An 18,085-nucleotide genomic window follows, 5' to 3' on the forward strand; every position below is an offset into this window, starting at 1 on the left:
GACGGCCCCGCCCACCAAGGATGGACCACCCCTTCAAAGGCTCCGCCCCACAACCCCGCCCTCTCTTCGACCCCGCCCATTCAGGTTACCTCCTCTCTAGGCGACCCCGCCCCTCTCCTCGGCCTAGGCCACAACCCCGCCCCCTCTTAGACCCCGCCCCCTTATGTTACCGCCCCTCTAGGCGACCCCGCCCCTCTCCTCGGCCTGGGCCACAACCCCGCCCCCTCTTAGACCCCGCCCCCTTAGGTTACCGCCCCTCTAGGCGACCCCGCCCCTCTCCTCGGCCCCGGCCACAACCCCGCCCCCTCTTAGGCCCCCGCCCACTCAGGTTACCGCCCCTCTCATCGGCCCCGCCCCCTCCCGGCCCCGGGCTACGGCGGCTGCGACCGTTGCGCGCGCTGGCGGAGCGGATCGCAGCCGGAGAGCGAGCGGCGGGTAGGTTGCGGGCCGGGCGCCGGCGCCCCGCCTCCGCTTTCTTTCCTCTGAGGGCGCGCGCTCGCGGCCTCCGCGGCCCGCCCTGCCCGGCCGAGCGGAGGGTGCCGGGGGCGGCCGGCGCCTCGGGGTCCGGCTCATTGGGGCCGCCCGGCCGCCGCCGCCCTCCTTTTGTTCCTCGGCGCGTCTCCGGCCGGGCGGAGGGGCGGCCGCGGGACCCGAAGGCCCAGGATCGAGCCAGGGCCGAGCGCGCGGGGCCTGCGACGCCCACCGACGGCGGGCGCCCCGGGCCGAGTTCTCACCGGCTCCCGAGTTTCCTGTCCGACCTCCCGGGCGGCCGCATTGTCGGATCAGAGGCCGCCTTCGGAGACCCCAGCTCTGGGAGTGCGGCGCCGCGACGCAGCCCTGTGCCCGCTTCCCGATGCGGGCTCCGAGCTGCGGCCCAGGGCAGGGGGTGGGGGACGCTGCGAGGCCCCGGAGCTGCGGGCGCAGGCGGGGTGGCCCGGAGCTGTGAGTGCAGGCGGAGTGGTGGCCTGGAGTTGTGGGTGTAGACGGAGTGGCCCGGAGTTGTGGGTGTAGACGGAGTGGCCCGGAGTTGTGGGTGTAGACGGAGTGGCCGGAGCTCTGGGTGTAGACGGAGTGGCCCGGAGTTGTGGGTGTAGATGGAGTGGCCCGGGGCTGTGGGTGTAGGTGAGCGGAGTGGCCCAGGGCCGTGGGTGTAGGCGGAGTGGCCCGGGGCTGTGGGTGTAGACGAGTGGGCCCAGAGCTGTGGGTGTAGACGAGTGGCCTGGGGCTGTGGGTGTAGACGGGGTGGCCCAGAGTTGTGAGTGTAGATGGAGTGGTGGCCCAGAGCTGTGGGTGTAGACGGACCACAGGGCAGGCCGCCACTCTCTGTGCCTTGGCTTCCCCGTTGCAGGGTTGGGTTTGTAACGGGACCTGCCTGTAACCGTGGGGTCACTCAGGGTTGTGAGTGGATCCGAGTGGTCAGTGTCCATCACTGTCACGTGCTGTGGTTAAAGGGCACCTGTGAGGCCGTGGGACCCGCAGACGGACCGTGAGGCTGGCAGGGAGGGAACTGCTCCTCCGAAGACCCTTCACCCCAGGTCTGAGACGAGCACCTGGATAGGTGGTGGGCAGCGGGCAATGAGCAAGAAGAGAGTTGTTTAAACCCTGCCTTAGGGACTTATCGTTGCAGTGGGACGTTTCATCAGAACGTCCTCCGACCCAGTGGTCTTGAGCCTAGAGGTCCTGGCTGTGGGGTGGGGACGTGGGGCCTGGGCCTCAGGGATGCTCCTCAGATGGGGACAAGCCCATCGCCGAGGTGCCCACCCCGGTGCTGGGTGGTGGAGCGCCTCTGGGAGAGGTGGGCACAGGAGGACCTGGGCTGGCGAGTGGAGCGGACCCGGGGTGGGGTGGGTGGTGGCGTCCTGTGTGGGGTCAGGAGGTGAGCAGCGGGTGCTGGGTGGGCCAGCGCCCCAGGCTCAAGGGCAGGCTGGTTTCCCCCTCTTCTAGGAGGAGGGCATCCAGGAGGAAGGGGCTGGCGGCCAGGCAGAGGAGCAGCTGCAGGCTGGGAGGCCTGGACCGGGTGGCCTTTTTGGAGGAGGCGGCCAGCCTGCAGGGGCATGCGAGGAGGGGGAGGCCGGGAGGTCCAGGCCTCCCACAGCAGAGGAGAGCACGTGCACTTTCTGATTACACTGCCTTTAGATGCTTGCCTTTGTCTGAAGTGGGTCAAGCAAAAGTCAGGATGAAGGAAGAACAGTGTGTCGTTAAGACTCGACACAGGCAGTCCAGCGAGGCCACGGCGTGTTACGTTTTCTCTGAATTTGGTGGAATTCACAGACACAGTTTACTTTCTGATTAGCACCTGTATGAGTTTCCCGTGGCGGCTGTAACCAAGGACCACAGCCTAGTGGCTTAAGAGCAGAAATGGAGGCTGGACGTTCTCTCAGCTAGTGGGGGCACCCTCACGCCCGGCCCGCGCCATCTAGCCCTGGCTCCTGCTTCCCTCTTTCTGTCCTGGCTCCTCGCTCTGCGTCCCTCCCAGGAGGACTCCGGTGGTCACACCTGCGTGTGGAACCCGGGTCCTCTCCCCAGGCAGGCGCTTTAGTGTCATCACACCTGCTAAGGCCCTGTCGTCTGTAAGGTGACGTTCACAGCTCCAGGGCCTCTGGCCTGGTGTCCCTGTGGTCTGCCCTGGCCACTCTTGCAAGGACTGGGGTCTCTCCTGTCGTTGGCTGGGGGGCAGTGTCTCACACCCCCACCGAGGGGGCGCTGCTGCTCCTGCCTCGTGGCGTCCCCGCCCAGCGCTGGAGAAGAGGTCACAGTGGTCCCGGGGAGGAGATGAGCCTGGCTCGGGGTTCTGGCTGGCGGATCGCTCATGTTTACTTTTGGAGGTGGTGGTTACCCACTCCTCTGGCCGTCCGAGAAGAGCTGGAAGCAGGGCCTTCCGTGGTGGTCCAGGGGCTAGGACTGTGCTCTTCCACTGCAGGGGCCTGGGTCCCATCCCTGATCGGGGAGCTAAGATCCTGCACGCTGCTCAGTGCGGCCTACATACATAAATAAGTAATGTAAAAAAAATAAAAGCTGTAGTCAGTCCTCAGAAGTATACTCAAACCATGGGCACGTTCGATTTTAACAAGCACGTTTCCCTGTGGTTTCTGGGGGTTCACCAGATTCAGCCCTGAGACCGTGGACTGAAGACAAAGGAGACGCCCGGCTCGTCCTTCCTGTGCTCTCCCCACCGCCCTCTGTCCCCAGCCCCGTCATCAAATGGTAGCCCACGCGGGTCCTGCCTTGGCTCTTTTTACACACACCGTGCTACGTATATCTCTTTCTCTATGTCTTATTTTTGTCCCTTCCTGTGGTCTTGGCCACCCTTCTAGGACACTTAGATGAGGAGTTAAATCTACTGATTAAAGAGTGAAGACAGCAGGCGCTCTCCTGACCTGCTGGCCGCATCTCCCGGGGCAGGCATCCCAGGCTCCGTCTTCTCAGGCATTTCCGCCGTCTTAGCTGCTGTCTTAAAGTCTGTGTGTTTGATTTCTCTGGAAGGCACAGGGACCCTGGCTCTCCCCTCCGAGGCGGTGATGCTCCCTCGCCCTCCGTTTCCCAGCTCAGTCACTGCACTGCTGGTTACACCAGTGTCTGCTGCCCACCTGTCTGTTCCTCGAACGAGGTGCCTGAGCACAAGCCCTTTCCTGCGCAGGCCTGTGGCTCCCCTCTTGTGGTGGCGTCTGGCTCCCCACCCCGCTCTGTCCTGGCCCCCAAGGGACCTGCGTCCACAGGTATCTGTGCTCAGGACCTCTGTTCCCAGTCTGGGCTCACTCCCAGTTCTGTGGAAGTGCACGCTCATGATAGCCAAGAAACCTCATCTGGAATTTTCCTTTGCTCTTGATTTTGAAGATGGCTTTTCAGTTAACTTTTAGTTTAGCTGGGTATAGAATTCTACCGAGGAGTGTTTTCTCAGAATGTCGAAGCCGCTGCTGTACTGCATGTGGCACTTTCCCGGCTCTGGCGGGAAGCAGACGCCCTAGTGATTCTCTGTGATCTGGCCCCAGGAGGCCCGCAGGAGCATCCCTTGTTCCCTGAGTTCTGAGCCGTCAGAACACAATGACGTGTTCTCATCACTGGTGGGCGAGGCAGCCCCGTGCAGCCCGGGCCTGGTCTTTTTTGTGTCTTCTTCACTTCCTTTCAGTTTTATGTTCTCTCTTGAACTCCGTTTATTTAGAGGCTGGAACTCCGGGGCTGACCTAATCCTCGATCCTCCTCTTGTCGATCTGCTTGATGTTTGCCCTGCTCTTGGGAGGTGGCGCTAGCAGTAAAGAGCCTGCCTGCCAATGCAGGAGATGTAGGAGATGGAGATTCGATCCCTGTGTCAGGAAGATCCCTGGGGGAGGAAATGGCAGCCCACTCCAGTATTCTTGCCTGAAGAATCCCATGGACAGAGGAGCCTGGTGGGTATAGTCCATGGGGTCACAGAGTCTGACACAACTAGTCTCTGGTTCTTCTGCCTTTTTAAAATCCAGCTTGTACATGTGAAAGTTCTCAGTTCATGTATTGTTGAAGCCTAGATTGAAGGATTTTGAGCATTACCTTGCTAGCATATGGAGTGAACACAATTGTATACTAGTGTGAACATTCTCTGGCATTGCCTTTCTTTGGGATTGTAGTGAACACTAACCTTTTCCAGTCCTGTGGCCACTGCTGAGTTTTCCAAATTTGCTGACATACTGAGTACAGCACTTTAACAGCATCATCTTTTAGGATTTTAAATAGCTCAGCTGGAATTCCATGACCCCCACTAGCTTTGTTCGTAGCGATGCTTCCTAAGGCCCACTTGACTATAGATCATATTTGGAACACTCTTGATACTAATCAAAAAGTGTTGATTGTGGAAAACATGTGACCACAGACAGAGCAGACAGAAGAGTACCGTCAGCGCCCAGGTACTCTGCACTCGCCTGTGATGGCCTGCCTTTCTGGTCTCACTTTGTTTTCTGTTTGTCCTATTTTTTGCTCTTGTTGCTGCTTTTCCTTTCTTATCTTGTTTTGGGTTAATTGAGTGCATGCGTATCTGTGTGTACTTACACAAAGGGATGCACATGTTTGTATCTATGGGTTCATGTACCAAGTGTGTGTATATCTGTAATAAATACACACATATTTTCTAGTACTGCATCTTAATTCCTGCATTGACTTTTTTGGCTGTACCTCTTTGCATTATTTTTTATTTTATTTTATTTTTTTCCATTTATTTTTATTAGTTGGAGGCTAATTACTTTACAATATTGTAGTGGTTTTTGCCATACATTGACATGAATCAGCCATGGATTTACATGTGCTCCCCATCCTGAACCCCCCTCCCACCTCCCTCCCCACCCCATCCCTCTGGGTCTTCCCAGTGCACCAGCCCTGAGCACTTGTCTCATGCATCCAACCTGGGCTGGTGACCTGTTTCACCCTTGATAGTATACTTGTTTCAATGCCATTTTCTCAGAACATCCCACCCTCGCCTTCTCCCACAGAGTCTATAAGTCTGTTCTGTACATCTGTGTCTCTTTTTCTGTTTTGCATACAGGGTTATTGTTACCATCTTTCTAAATTCCATATATATGCATTAGTATACTGTATTGGTCTTTATCTTTCTGGCTTACTTCACTCTGTATAATGGGCTCCAGTTTCATCCATCTCATTAGAACTGATTTAAATGAATTCTTTTTAATGGCTGAGTAATATTCCATTGTGTATATGTACCACAGCTTCCTTATGCATTCGTCTGCTGATGGGCATCTAGGTTGCTTCCATGTCCTGGCTATTATAAACTGCATTATTTTTTAGTAGTCTAAAATGCCTGTCTTAACTTTTTGCCATCTGTTTAGAGTTAATTTTATAACACTTTAGATAAAATGTAAGAGTTGTGTATTATAATAGTAACAAAAGTCCCATTTGTGCTGCCTTTGAGCTATTTGTTGTCATTTGTCTTACATCTGCTTATGCTCTAAGCCATGAAACACTATTACAGTTTTTGCTTTAAGAAGTCATATGTGTTTTAAAGAGATTAAAAGAAGGAAAATCATATTTTTAAAATGTTTACCCAGTATTCATCATTTCTGTTGTGCTTCCTTCCTTGGGTATAGATTTGACTTTCCATCTGGTATCAGTTTTCTTCAGCATGAAACACTCCGTTAGCATTTCTTGCCTGTTGGTGACAGATTCTCCCAGTTGGGGCTTCTCTGAACTGTGCTCATTTCGTTCCACTTTAAAGGACCGTTTTGCCGGCTTGGAGTCCGGGCTCTCTTCCTGGCCCTCTGACTGGCCCGCCCGTCTTCCGGGGGAGCCAGCCGTCGTGTACCCGCCCCTGTGTTGCCGGCTCTCGTCTGCACCTTTGAATCCCAGCGCTTGGACCGTGATGTCCTTGGGAAGGTTTTCTCTGAATTTATCCTGTGCAGAGTTTGTTGAGCTATAATTTTTTTTTTACCAAATTTGGGGAAGATTTGGTCATGGTTTATTCAGATGCTTTTCCCGCCCCGTTTCTCCTCTCCTCCTGGTGCTTGTATTACATGTTTGTTATTGTCTCCCAGGGCACTCAGGCCTGGTTCTAATTTTAAAATTTTTTGTTTCTTTTTCATCTCTTTTTTCTTCCATCTGCAATCCAAATTAAGTCCATTTCGATGAGTTGTAAAATTTCAATTACTGTAGTTTTTATTTCTAGAGTTTCCACTTGCTTCTTTTTTTTAATAGTTTCCATTTCTCTACTAAAATAGGCCACCTGTTTACTGTGGCTGTATCTCCCGCTAAATCCTTGAACACACTGTATTAGCTGCTTTAAAGTCCTGGCCTGTAATTTCAGCTCTTGGGTTATTTCAGGGTCGGTTCCCCTGGCCTGTTTGTCCCTTGACTGTGGGTCATGCCTTCCTGTTTCTCTGAGCCTCTAGTAGGAGGTTGTGCGCTGGACAGCGCAGATGATCCACAGCAGCGGATCTCTGTTCTGAAGAGCGTTGGTTTCATCCCGGGAGTTGACTTGTGGAGACTCAGATGGCTCCATCGTGGTCTCTGGGGTGCTGGGGCTGCTGGCCCCTCACAGTCTCCCATCCCCGGGGGGCTCAGGGCTCCCCAGGGCCTGGGCAGAGTTTACCCCCAGGTTTTGGGTCCTCCTCTCTCCCTGGCTCCCTCCCGTCTGAGATGCTGCGATGCCCCTCTCTTTACAGCCCCCTGTGTGCCTGACTCGGTTCTGTGCCCGAAGCTGGAGGAGCGTGGCGTCCGGCTAAGCCCCGGACGTGCCCAGACACCACTGCCCTTCCGCACCCCAGGCAGCCCTCTTCCTGCGGGGAGCAGCACCCCCGGTGTCCGCCCGCCCCCCTCGCGCTCAGCCCTTGCGGGTGGTCAGGTTTCATATCGTGCCCCCGGCCGAGCCAGGAGGACGTGTGAGTTGCCTTCACCGGGGGACCTGCTGGGCCGGGTGTTGCCCTCGGGGCTGACCTGTTGCTGGTCTGGAGAAGCGGGTAGCCAGGGAGTGACCCACTCTAGCCTAGGAGAAAGCCCTTCTTTAGCCGTCCGGGGCGGGTGGACGCCCGGGGCTGCACTTGCCACGTGCCTGCCTGGGGTGCAGACAGTGCGTAGAGTGCCGTGGCCCTGGGCGCCCCTCACTGCCCCCCTCCGGCGAGGTCACCGAGGGTCAGGAGGGTGTCTGTCCGCTGACCTCTGAGGGGTTGGTCCTGCTGCTGTGGGCCGAGAGACCCAGCCCAGATCACCACCCTGGGTACCCGCTCCTCACCCACCGTGCTGTCCAGCCCAGCCTCAGCAGACTGCCTTTCCATGCCAGTCTCTGTAAAGCCTGGTTAATGCTGAGACTGCTGTGCGGATGAGCTAGGAGAGCGAGTGTGAGACGCCGGGGGCCGTGTGGCCTGCGGGGCGTTGCGGGTGCCCTCAGCCTGGCTGCTCTGAGCTGGTGGGCACCCATGGGCGCATCTGCGTCCAGCCCCTACTTCGTGCCAGCCTGTGGCCCGCCCTGCGAAGCCCTGCCTGGGACACATATTACCTGGAGGTACTTGGGCAGCGTGAGGTGCCCAGACCCCCTTCTGCCCCCGAGGTCTGGAGCCCGGCCCAGAGGGATGGGCAGTGGTGCCAGGCAGCCTGGCTGCTCCACACCGTGGGGGTGAGCAGCGGGGCCCGGGGGAGGCCTCGTTTCCCACGGCCATTGTAACACAGTGCCACCAGCTGGGGGCCTCGGGTGGAGGTTTATGCAGATGCCCGCCTGGAGGTGTGGGCAGGGCCCGCCTGTGCCCTCCGGAGGCTCCTGGGGGTTGGGGGGGGTCCTCCCGCCTCCCTCGGCTCCGGAGGCTCCTTGTGATTGCGACGCTCCCGCCCCAGTCCCCGCCTCCGTCTTCACAGGGCCTCCCTGGGCCCCCTTCCCTCTGCACCCACCAAGGACACGTCTGATGGCACAGGCCCGTGGTAACCGGCACGGCCTCCTCCTCTCAGAACCCGCCTGCAGGGCCATCTGCAGGGCCCTTTCCACAAGGGGCAGTTCCAGGCTCTGGGCATTCAGACCTCACGACTTTGGAGCCACCGTCCGCCCAGCACACCCTGGACCTGGGGCCTGAGGAGCCCCGTGGGGTCGCGGGCAGGGGTGGGTGGGGGCGGAGGAGGGTGGAGACGCGCCTCCTGCCACCTGCCCTGCCGCGGCCGTGCCTCCTGGGTGGGTTCCCGTGGGCACCGGGGACCCCGTGTCTCCCTGAGGGTGCCCGGGAGAGACGCAGGCTGCAGAAGCCTCCCGTCCGCCCCGCTGGAGAAAGCGGAGTCGGGACGCGCGCGCTCGCGGCTTATCCCTCTCGCGTCCTGCAGTGGGTGACTGGATCTGCAGGCGGCGGGCAGTCTCCTGTACGAGGCCTGAAACGGGGCCCTCTTTGTAGTTAGATTCGTCAGATAAAACCTGCTGGGCAATATTTGGGGCCTTCTTTGACTACAGAGATATTTGTTTTTTTATCTGAAATTCAAATTTAACTGAATGTCCTTTATTTTTATTTGCTAAACCCAGTAACTTTATTTATATCCTCCCTTCTCCAGGTTTAAAAACCACAAACAGAAATAAATACAGAGCACAGATAAAAAGGGAGTGTCAAAGAATAATGGGAAGGGAAAATTGAAATGGTTTAACCTCCAGTTAATTTGAAGATTATTGAACCAGATTTTGTTTCTGGAGTCAGAAATAGCCCCGCAGTCCCATCAGCTGTAGACCCTGAAACACTAGCTTTGGCTCATTCTGCTTGCTCTTCCCCAGCCAGTTATGGCCAGGCTGGTGCCCCGAGCCAGCCAGGAGCTGGTGGGTGGGGTCTGCCCGCCGAAGGCAGGAGTAGGTCGGCACCCGCTTCTGGACCCGCCTCCCACTCAGGCCTGGCTGTGGGGGGCCGGGTGGGAGCGAGGGGGCTCCTGGTTGGTGTGGTGCTTCTGGACAGTCAGGGCTTCTGGGTTCATGGCCTCCGTGCGTCCTGACCTTGTGGCACGTGGACCCGAGCTGATGTTTTTGCTGCTGCTTACGACTGTCACGTGGGTGGGCGGGCTTGAGGGGGTCTCGGAGGAACGGGGCAGGCTGAGCCAAGGAGTGGCAGAGGGAGGTGGGGGGTAGGTTCCGGAAAGAGCGGTTTTTCAAATGGGCTCAGGGCTGCGGGGCCTCCTGTGTCCCCACGTCTGGGTGTGGTCACATCGGCCTGTTGTCCTCAGGGCGGCCGGCCCCGGAGGGCGGGCCGCCACTGGTCACCTGATTGCACCCTTCCGCCTAGTGCTGCCGCAGGGGCCCCCGGCCGGCTCCTGGGTGGGCGAGTGAGTGAGCGAGCAGGACGGCCATGGGTGCTGACGCTGGGTCTGCTCGGCTGGCACTGCGGCCTGGGCGGCGCCTGGGAGCATCTGGGGGGACAGGGTGGCGTGGGGCGGGGCCCACAGGTGTGGGCTCCTGCAGCTGCCAGCAGCCCCGACCCGGCCTGCCCCACCTGTCCCTGCCCCCACCTCGGCTGGGATCAGCCCTGCCTGGATGTCTGGCTGCCTGCCTTTAATTGAGACCTTTGTGAAATTCCTTCGTGTGTAGAGAGTGTTTTCGTTGTGACAGGATTCAAAGACTTACTCCAGAGTGCACGCATCCCAGTGTCTCCATCATGCCCAGCACACTGGAGTGCGATGCCCAGTGCTAGCAGAGGGTCCCTGGTCTGCAGTGATACCCGGGTGCTCGGAGCACGATGCTCAGGGGTAGCAGAGGGTCCCTGGTCCGCAGTGATACCCGGGTGCTCGGGAGCGCGATGCTCAGGGGTAGCAGAGCGTCCCTGGTCCGCAGTGACGCCTGTGTGCTCAGGAGCGGTCTCTATGACACGGACGTCTGGCCGCAGCATGGGGTCTTCGTGTCCTCTGAGCTGCAGGGGTCTGGCCCCTCAGTGCCTGTGCCAGCCCAACTGAGGGCACCTGCTCATTGGAGGTCTTAAGCTTAAAAAATAATTGTTTTTTAACTTAAATTTTTTGTTGTGGCACAGTTGATTTGCAGTGTTTTACACTTTTATTTTTTTCTTTTAGATGAGACAGCACAAACATTTTCTTCTCTTCATTGGTTATCATGTGGATTTTTCACAATGTAAACTTTATATAGCATCAGAATCACTCAGAAAGATGTAATACAGTAATAAATCTGAGCCAGTAACACAGACCTTTGTGATTTAAAAGTGTCTTTTCTGCTAAGTCTAGACTCTCTTCTCCACTTGGAGGAAAGGCAGAGGGCTGGCGTAGCAGGGGTGCCGGGGACGGTGATGAAATATTCAGGCCGCCCGGGAGGTGTCCGGTTCCCGGGGCCCTTCTGCTCTGCGCGCTTTGGGTGCTTGCGGGCTTGGTGGTCTCCCTCCCTCTGTAGCTGAGCCGCGCTCGCCCGTCCCACAGAGGCAAGAGAGAGCGCAGAGTGTAAGACAGACACCCTGCGATGTCGTCTCGTGGAGCTGGATGAGTTCAAAGCTGGTGTCTTAGCGTCTCTGTAGGCGGTAAGTATGGCATCAGCATCGCTGTACGTCTTCAACTTGACATTATTTTTGGAATTCCATGTCCTTTAACTTTATTAGACCATGAGTAATAATTGTGTTTACATTTTCCTGAGGTGTTTTGTATTCTTAGGTCTGCCAGTCTTTCATTTCCTCTCTCTCATTTTTTCTCCTCTTTCCTAGTTGTCTATATTTGCTGTGCCTCCTAATTCCAAGAGCCACTTCACTGTTTCGCATTTTTTTTTTTTTAATTTGAGGGATAATTGCTTTAGAGAATCTTGTTGTTTTCTGCCAAGTACCGTCATGAATCAGCCATAGGTACACACACACGCCTCCATCCCTCATGGACATGTGGCTGCCTCGCTGTGACCTGGCTCTTGCTGAGCGGAGATGGACGTGCCCTCCAAGGACAGAGCCAGACCATCCACTCTGTGTCTCTGCAGCCTGGCCTCTTGGTGTCTCTGGGCTTAAAGTGTTAAACCCTTAAAAACTGACATTTAAAAACAAACCCCAGGAAAAACTCTGCATAATAACCAAATGCAAAGCTGGAACGTTTTATATGTTGTACTCCATTCAGTCCATCATAACTTATTCAACAACCATGCATCCCAATAATCTGGGGAGCTGCTGACCTGCTTCCTGAACTTAATGTTCAAACGTGGGAGATGACGCTCCCTAGGAATTGAGACAGGCTGTTTGAGAAGCAGGTGGATAATTTTTGTTCACAGGAATGCTTCAGGGGAGGTCAGCGTCCACACCGGCATCTGCTTCCATGCTAATGTGAAAAGGGGGGGCAGCCAGGGTCTGGTTAAGAGCCCAAACTGAAGTCAGTCCACCCGAGTTGAATCCTAACTCTTGTCTTTGGTCATGGTTGTAGGCAAGGAGCCCGAGCCTCGGTTTCTTCTTCTGTGAAATGGGACCGTCACACACCGATTGAGCAGGTTGTCATCCGATAGTAATCATTTTTATTAGGTGATTTCCCCCATTTCCAGTCAGTTTGTCTCTGGTTTATGCAGCATGATTCCCTTAATCAGCTCATCGCAGATTAGATTTGAGGGAAAAATGCTTAATCAATGCATTGCTGCTTAGAAATCAACATCATGCTGTTTTGTGTGTGTTTGCAGCAGGAATGGGGACAAATAAAGTGACAGCGTTCATGTATTGGATTCAGTTCAGTCGCTCAGTCGTGTCTGACTCTGCGACCTCATGGACTGCAGCACGCCAGGCCTCCCTGTCCATCACCAACTCCCGGAGCTTGCTCAAACTCATGTCCATTGAGTTGGTGATGCCATCCAACCATCTCATCCTCCGTCGTCCCCTTCTCCTCCTGCCCTCTATCTTTCCCAGCATTAGGGTCTTTCCCAATGAGTCAGCTCTTCGCATCAGGTGGCCAAAGTATTGGAGCTTCAGCTTCAGCATTAGTCCTTCCAATGAATATTCAGGGTTGATTTCCTTTAGGATGGACTGGTTGGATCTCCTTGCAGTCCAAGGGACTCTCAAGAGTCTTCTCCAACACCACAGTTCAAAAGCATCAATTCTTTGGCGCTCAGCTTTCTTTATGGTCCATCTTTCACATCCGTACATGACTACTGGAAAAACCATAGCTTTGACTAGATGGACCTTTGTTGGCAAAGTAATGTCTCTGCTTTTCAATATGCTATCTAGGTTGGACATACCTTTTCTTCCAGGGAGCAAGTGTCTTTTAATTTCATGGCTGCAGTCACCATCTGCAGTGATTTTGGAGCCCCCCCCAAAATAAAGTCTGTCACTTTCTCCACTGTTTCTCCATCTATTTGCCATGAAGTGATGGGACCGGATGTCATGATCTTAGTTTTCTGAATGTTGAGCTTTAAGCCAACTTTTTCACTCTCCCTTAGTTCTTCACTTTCTGCCATAAGGGTGGTGTCATCTGCATATCTGAGATTATTGAGATTTCTCCCAGCAATCTTGATTCCAGCTTGTGCTTCATCCAGCCAAGCGTTTCTCATGATGTACTCTGCATATAAGTTAAATAAGCAGGGTGACAATATACAGCCTTGAGTACTCCTTTCCTGATTTGGAATTAGGTAGCACGTTAGTTACTGGATTCAGTAGCACATCAGTTATTGCTGTCGAGTGACAGACCACCCCGAAGAGACTAGTGTTTCCGGCCTCCCAGTCCCTTTGGTCAGGAGCCCGCTGCCGCTGAGCTGGCTCCTCCATGCCGGGTCTCTCGAGGTTGGCGTCGGGGTGACGGCCGGTGCGGTGCAGAGCACCAGGCTCACCGTCACGATGCTTGGTGGCCTCGGAGCATCCACATCCCGGGTCACTCGTGTGACCTTGCTGGCTGGCGCCAGAGGCCTTCTTTGCTGCGTGGGCGGCTTCTAAGGGCAGCTCACCGCCTGGCAGCTGACCTTCCTCGGAGCAGGTAAGGGAGGGGTGAGCAGGGGAGCCTTTGAAAGCAACCTCTCCTCATGTCTGCGTGTTCTGTTGGTTTGAAGGGGGCCCTCGTGGAGCCTGCCCTCCGGGGAGGGGCCTGCCAAGAGCTGGCGACCACGGGCAGGATCACTGGGGCCTCTGGGAGGCCTGTGTCTGTGTCCAGCCTGCAGCCTCAGTGACATCCCTCCCACAGGCAAGACCCACGCCCCCCACGACTCTGCAGGAGGCTCCCCAGCGGTGGTTCCTTGAGTGCCGCTCCGGGCCTGCCCCTCCTCTCCATCGCAGGCCTGAACTGAGGAGACCGGTGCTCAGCCCTGCCCCTCAGCAGGAAGGCTGTGCTGGGACAGACACGGGATGACCCCGTAGACGCTCCTCAGAAGCAACATGCGGGCGTCCCGGGCACAGCCCCGACGTGCTGGAAGCTCCCGGATCCAGAAGTCCGGGGGCGCTGGCTCTCGCTCCGCCTTCCCGCTTCACGAGGATCGCACACGTCTGCGGTTGAGTTGCTTTCTCAGCCTGCCTCCTGCCAGTAGAATTTGGGGGGGCCGGCCCCCAGGTTTCATTTTGTCCTCCCTATGATTCAGCTCTCGCTGGCCGGGTTTCCACTGACCGCGCTTTCTTGAGACCTTTGGGGGCCTCCTGTGAAGCCTCCGTGGTGTTCTTCCCAGCAGAGGAGGGCCGTCGCTCCTAGCTCGCTGAGACCAGCCCTCCTCTGCCGTGGCTCCTGCCGGTGAGGGACAGTGAGCCCATCTTTTACACCTCTCCCCACACACAGCGGCTTTCACCGGACAACCACCCCCACCCCCCAGCCCCCAGGGAAGGGACGCTGTCCTGCACAGAGGCGGGGGTGGGGGTGAGCAGCTGGGACGCCAGGGCCTGTGGGGGGCCAGGGGCAGAAGGGCCAGGATGAATTAGGAGGCAGCCTGGCGAGAGGGGTGGGCTTGCCCAGGGTGGGGGGGGGGTGCCCAGCCCCGCCGCGGGAGGGGCGCGCCTGCGTGAAGCGAGCCCGCAGCTCGGGGGTCCCATCTCTCCACTGTGACCTGGACTCAGGTTAATGGATTTCAGCTTGAGGCTTTCCCTGTGCGTCGCGTGTGAACGTCCGACCCTGTACACTCCTCCGCGGGTTCCCGGCCTGTGATCTGACACCTCCTGCCGGGGTCGTCCCCTGGATAGGAGCGGGTCAGCCTGCTCTGGCCCTTGAGCCTCAGGACATCCCTCGGGGTCCAGGTCAGGACTCGGAAGAGGCAGGTGATCTGAGCAGAGAGGGGCGCGTGGCCCTGGCCACCCGCTGCGCCCCCGCGGCCCCCGTGGCTCTCGTTTGGATGTTTGCAGGGACCCCGGGGCGGGAGGCTCCACGAGGCCCACCTGCCTGCGTGGCTGGCCCGGCAGCCGTCGTTGGAGGTGGGCTGGCTCGGGGCACCGGGGTGATGAGGCACTGGGGTCTGGGGACAGGGAGTGAGGTGGGCTGCCGCTTCCCTCTCGGGGGTCTGGGAACGTGCCCGAGCGGACTTTCTCCAGTTTTCTCCCGCGTGGCGCCCGCCGCTCCCTGCGCCTCCTTTCTGAGTGGCGCTGGTCCAGACCGCGGTTGACGGACGTGAGGGGGCGCCCCACCCCCTGCCCTGGCACCTGCTTTCCTTCGACCAGGGCGGGGGTCTTGCTGAGGCCTCACGCCCTTGCCGGTCCCCTTCCCAGGGCACGCAGTGTCTCCTGAGACCCCCCAGCAGGGCGGTTTCCCGAGCCTCGGTGGGGCAGGACTGACCCGGGGCTGGAGAGAAGCTGCCTTCCTTTGTGTACGACTGGGGGCTGGGTGTGGCTGAGGATGGGCCTGTGTATCAAAAACTCTGGGTCCTTTTCAGTCAGCTGTTTTCCTCACGGCAAAGGCCATATCTGTTCTTTGTAGAAAACCTAGCCTCTGTGGACTGAAGTCATTAAACCTAACACTGAGTCCTGGACGGCTCCCGACTCCGCGGGGGCTCCCTGCGCATTTCCTCCGGCTCCAGGGGACACAGGGCCTGGACGCAGAGACCTCCCGCTGCACCCGCACATCCCACACCCGCACATCCCCACACCTGCACATCCCGCACCCGCACATCCCCACACCCGCACATTCCCACACCCGCACATCTCACGCCTGCACATCCCCACACCCGCACATCCCACGCCTGCACATCCCCACACCCGCACATCCCACGCCTGCACATCCCCACACCCGCACATCCCACACCCGCACATCCCCACATCCCACACCCGCACATCCCACACCTGCATATCCCTGCCTTTTGGGCTGGTGCTGGGCCCTGTGGTGGGCGGGTGGTCTGGGAGGGACATCCAGGGGGGAGGGTACAGGCGAGGCTGGTGTACGGGTGAGGGGCCCAAGCCATTTGTTGCCCTTGGGGAGCTGCGTGGGGTGGTTGTCCACCAGGCCCTGTGGCTCGTCAGACAGTGGAAGAATTCGAGCCTCCGCCTGCCCCCCAGGAAAGGTGCTCCAGGGTCTCCGTACAGGACGTGCCTGGCGGGCCCCCAGCTGCAGTCAGGGCCCCGACTGGAGGGGCCTGCCGTGCTGTCTCAGCCATTTGGCACAGCCAGAGGGTGGACCCCCAGAACGGCTCCCCCAGGATGGGCTCCCCCCACAGATGGGTTCCCCAGGACGGCTCCCCCAGGACGGGCTCCCCCCACAGATGGGTTCCCCAGGACGGCTCCCCCAGGACGGCTCCCCCAGGATGGGCTCCCCCCACAGATGGGTTCCCCCAGGACGGGCTCCCCCTGGATGAGCCCATGTCTCTCTTCCTCGTCCTAGAATAGACCTGCCCGGCACAGGCCTCCTACGAGTTTGTGGGGTGGACGTGGGGTGGACCTGGGCAGATGCCTGTCAGTAGAGCTCTTTTAGTACCTCTGGTTTTCAGGGGACGGGTGAAACTGCACTCAGGAGATGCTACCTGACCAGAGGGCCTTTTAAAAAGAGTCCTTCCTTCTTTGCTGCAGAGGCTGAGAAGTCCTTCGGGGTGGGGGTGGGGAGCCCGGCTGTGGCCGCCGGCCAGAGAGTGGAGGGTGGGTCTGGGGGCCCTGCCTGCAGCACTCCTGGCTGGCTGGCTGGCTGGTGGATTCAGTCTGCCTCTGCCGGCGTGTGCGTGGGGCCCGGGCCCAGCCCTGCTGAGAGGGCCTCTGCTCCTGGCGGGGCCTGCCCTGCCGGCCGGTGCAGTAGACGCAGACTCTCACGCCTCCCTGTGCTTGACCATCACACTCAGGTGGCCGTGGTGCACACCCGCCTTCTCTGACCAGCCCCACCTGTTACAGCTGCCACAGGTGGAAGTCCTGGCGGGGGGCGCTGATAGCACAGCTGACTCTCAGAGCCTCGGTGCGTCCCGGCCTGAGCACCCAGCCGCGGCCTCCACGTGCCTGCTGCCCCGCGTGCGGGGGCCCAGCGCCTGGGGGGCTGGGCTCTGCTGTCCTCGGACACCTGCTGGCAGGTTCTCGTCCTTCGCGCAAGACTTTTCTCTCTGAAGGTTTGGGGGGGCTTTTTCACTTATCCTGCTTAGTGCTTGATGGGCCCTTTGAATTGGAAGGTTCTTGTCTATCTGTTCCTCTGGGAACTGGTCAATTAATTTTTGGACCAACTAGGCAAGCAGGTGTTATTGGGCAAACATTGATCACCACTAATGAATTCAGTCAGTACCTCCATCCACCCACTCTCCACCCTCTGCTCACCCATCCTCTGATCCCCTGTCTGTCCACCCACCTATGCATCCATTCCTCTGTCCCCTGTCCATCCCTGTATCCACACATCCATTTATTCATCCGTCTCCCCATCATCCTCTCATCCTCCACTCGTTCCTGCATCCGTCACATGTCCATTTATTCATCCGTCTCCCCATCCATCCTCTCATCCCCCATCCATCCCTGTATCCACACATCCATTTATTCATCCGTCTCCCCATCATCCTCTCATCCTCCACTCATTCCTCCCTCCCCCGTCCGTCACACGTCCATGTATTCTTCCATTCTGCCATCAATCCTCCCATCCGTCCTTCCCCATCCATTCTCCCGTCCTCCCCAGCCATCCATTTATCCCTACATTCTCCCATCCACCTCCCCACTCCCCATCTGCCCTTCCCTCCACCCGTCCACCCGTAACTCGAGCTGTGTTCCCGGGCACTGTGGTAACCAGCTGCTTGTGCAGAAGCAGCCTGTTGTGGACACTCCTGGAGATTTGGTGTAAGCTGTGGCTTGGCACTTGTAATGAAGCGCCAAGCTTGTCTCTGTCTGAGAGACCTGAGCGTGGTGGCCTGTGTTTCCTGAGTTCGTGGGGCGCGGGGCTGAGGGATCTTCTCTTTCTTTTAACTGCTATAGGATCCCTCTGCTATTTCTTCCAGTTTCTTTCTCTCCTTTCCCACTTTTTTCTTTTTTTAAAGTCAAATGAGGTCAAACATCCCACCCAATGCTAAAGCCTGGCTTTGATTTCAGCTCCCTCTAAGGTTCTCCAGGGATAATTTTGTGTTTCCACGTAATCTACAATTTAAGTCATCCGACCCCAAACACACACTGCACATTTGGGAAACCCTTCCAGGCTGCCTCAAGGGCAGCAGTGACAGACCAGTCCAGAGGCTTGTCGCTGAGCTCATCCTCTGCTTCCCTCCCCAGTCGCCCCTGGACCCACCCTCTCGGCCTCTCCCTCTCCCGCGGTGGGTGCCCTGCTCCCCTGTGGACATGGCCCTGGACTGTCCTCCCGC

General features: G+C 57.7%; 1 protein-coding gene across 2 annotated transcripts in view; it reads left to right on the plus strand.

The window, feature by feature from the left end:
- Window positions 1–344: 344 nt before the first annotated feature.
- The window catches only part of RGS12 (regulator of G protein signaling 12), a 119,491-nt gene continuing 101,750 nt past the window's right edge, over window positions 345–18,085 (plus strand). Inside the window, exon 1 of one of the 2 annotated variants that reach the window (XM_043906053.1) lies at window positions 345–435. Coding sequence is in view for 1 of the 2 variants with exons in the window: in XM_043906052.1 (XP_043761987.1) it covers window positions 854–942 (89 nt within the window). In the remaining variant the exon portion in view is untranslated. Of the gene's footprint in view, window positions 436–498; window positions 943–18,085 lie in introns of those variants that run through there. The other variant, XM_043906052.1, reaches the window with a different exon arrangement.

This window comes from Cervus elaphus, chromosome 6 (genome assembly GCF_910594005.1).
Source record: "Cervus elaphus chromosome 6, mCerEla1.1, whole genome shotgun sequence".
Lineage (NCBI taxonomy): Eukaryota > Metazoa > Chordata > Mammalia > Artiodactyla > Cervidae > Cervus > Cervus elaphus.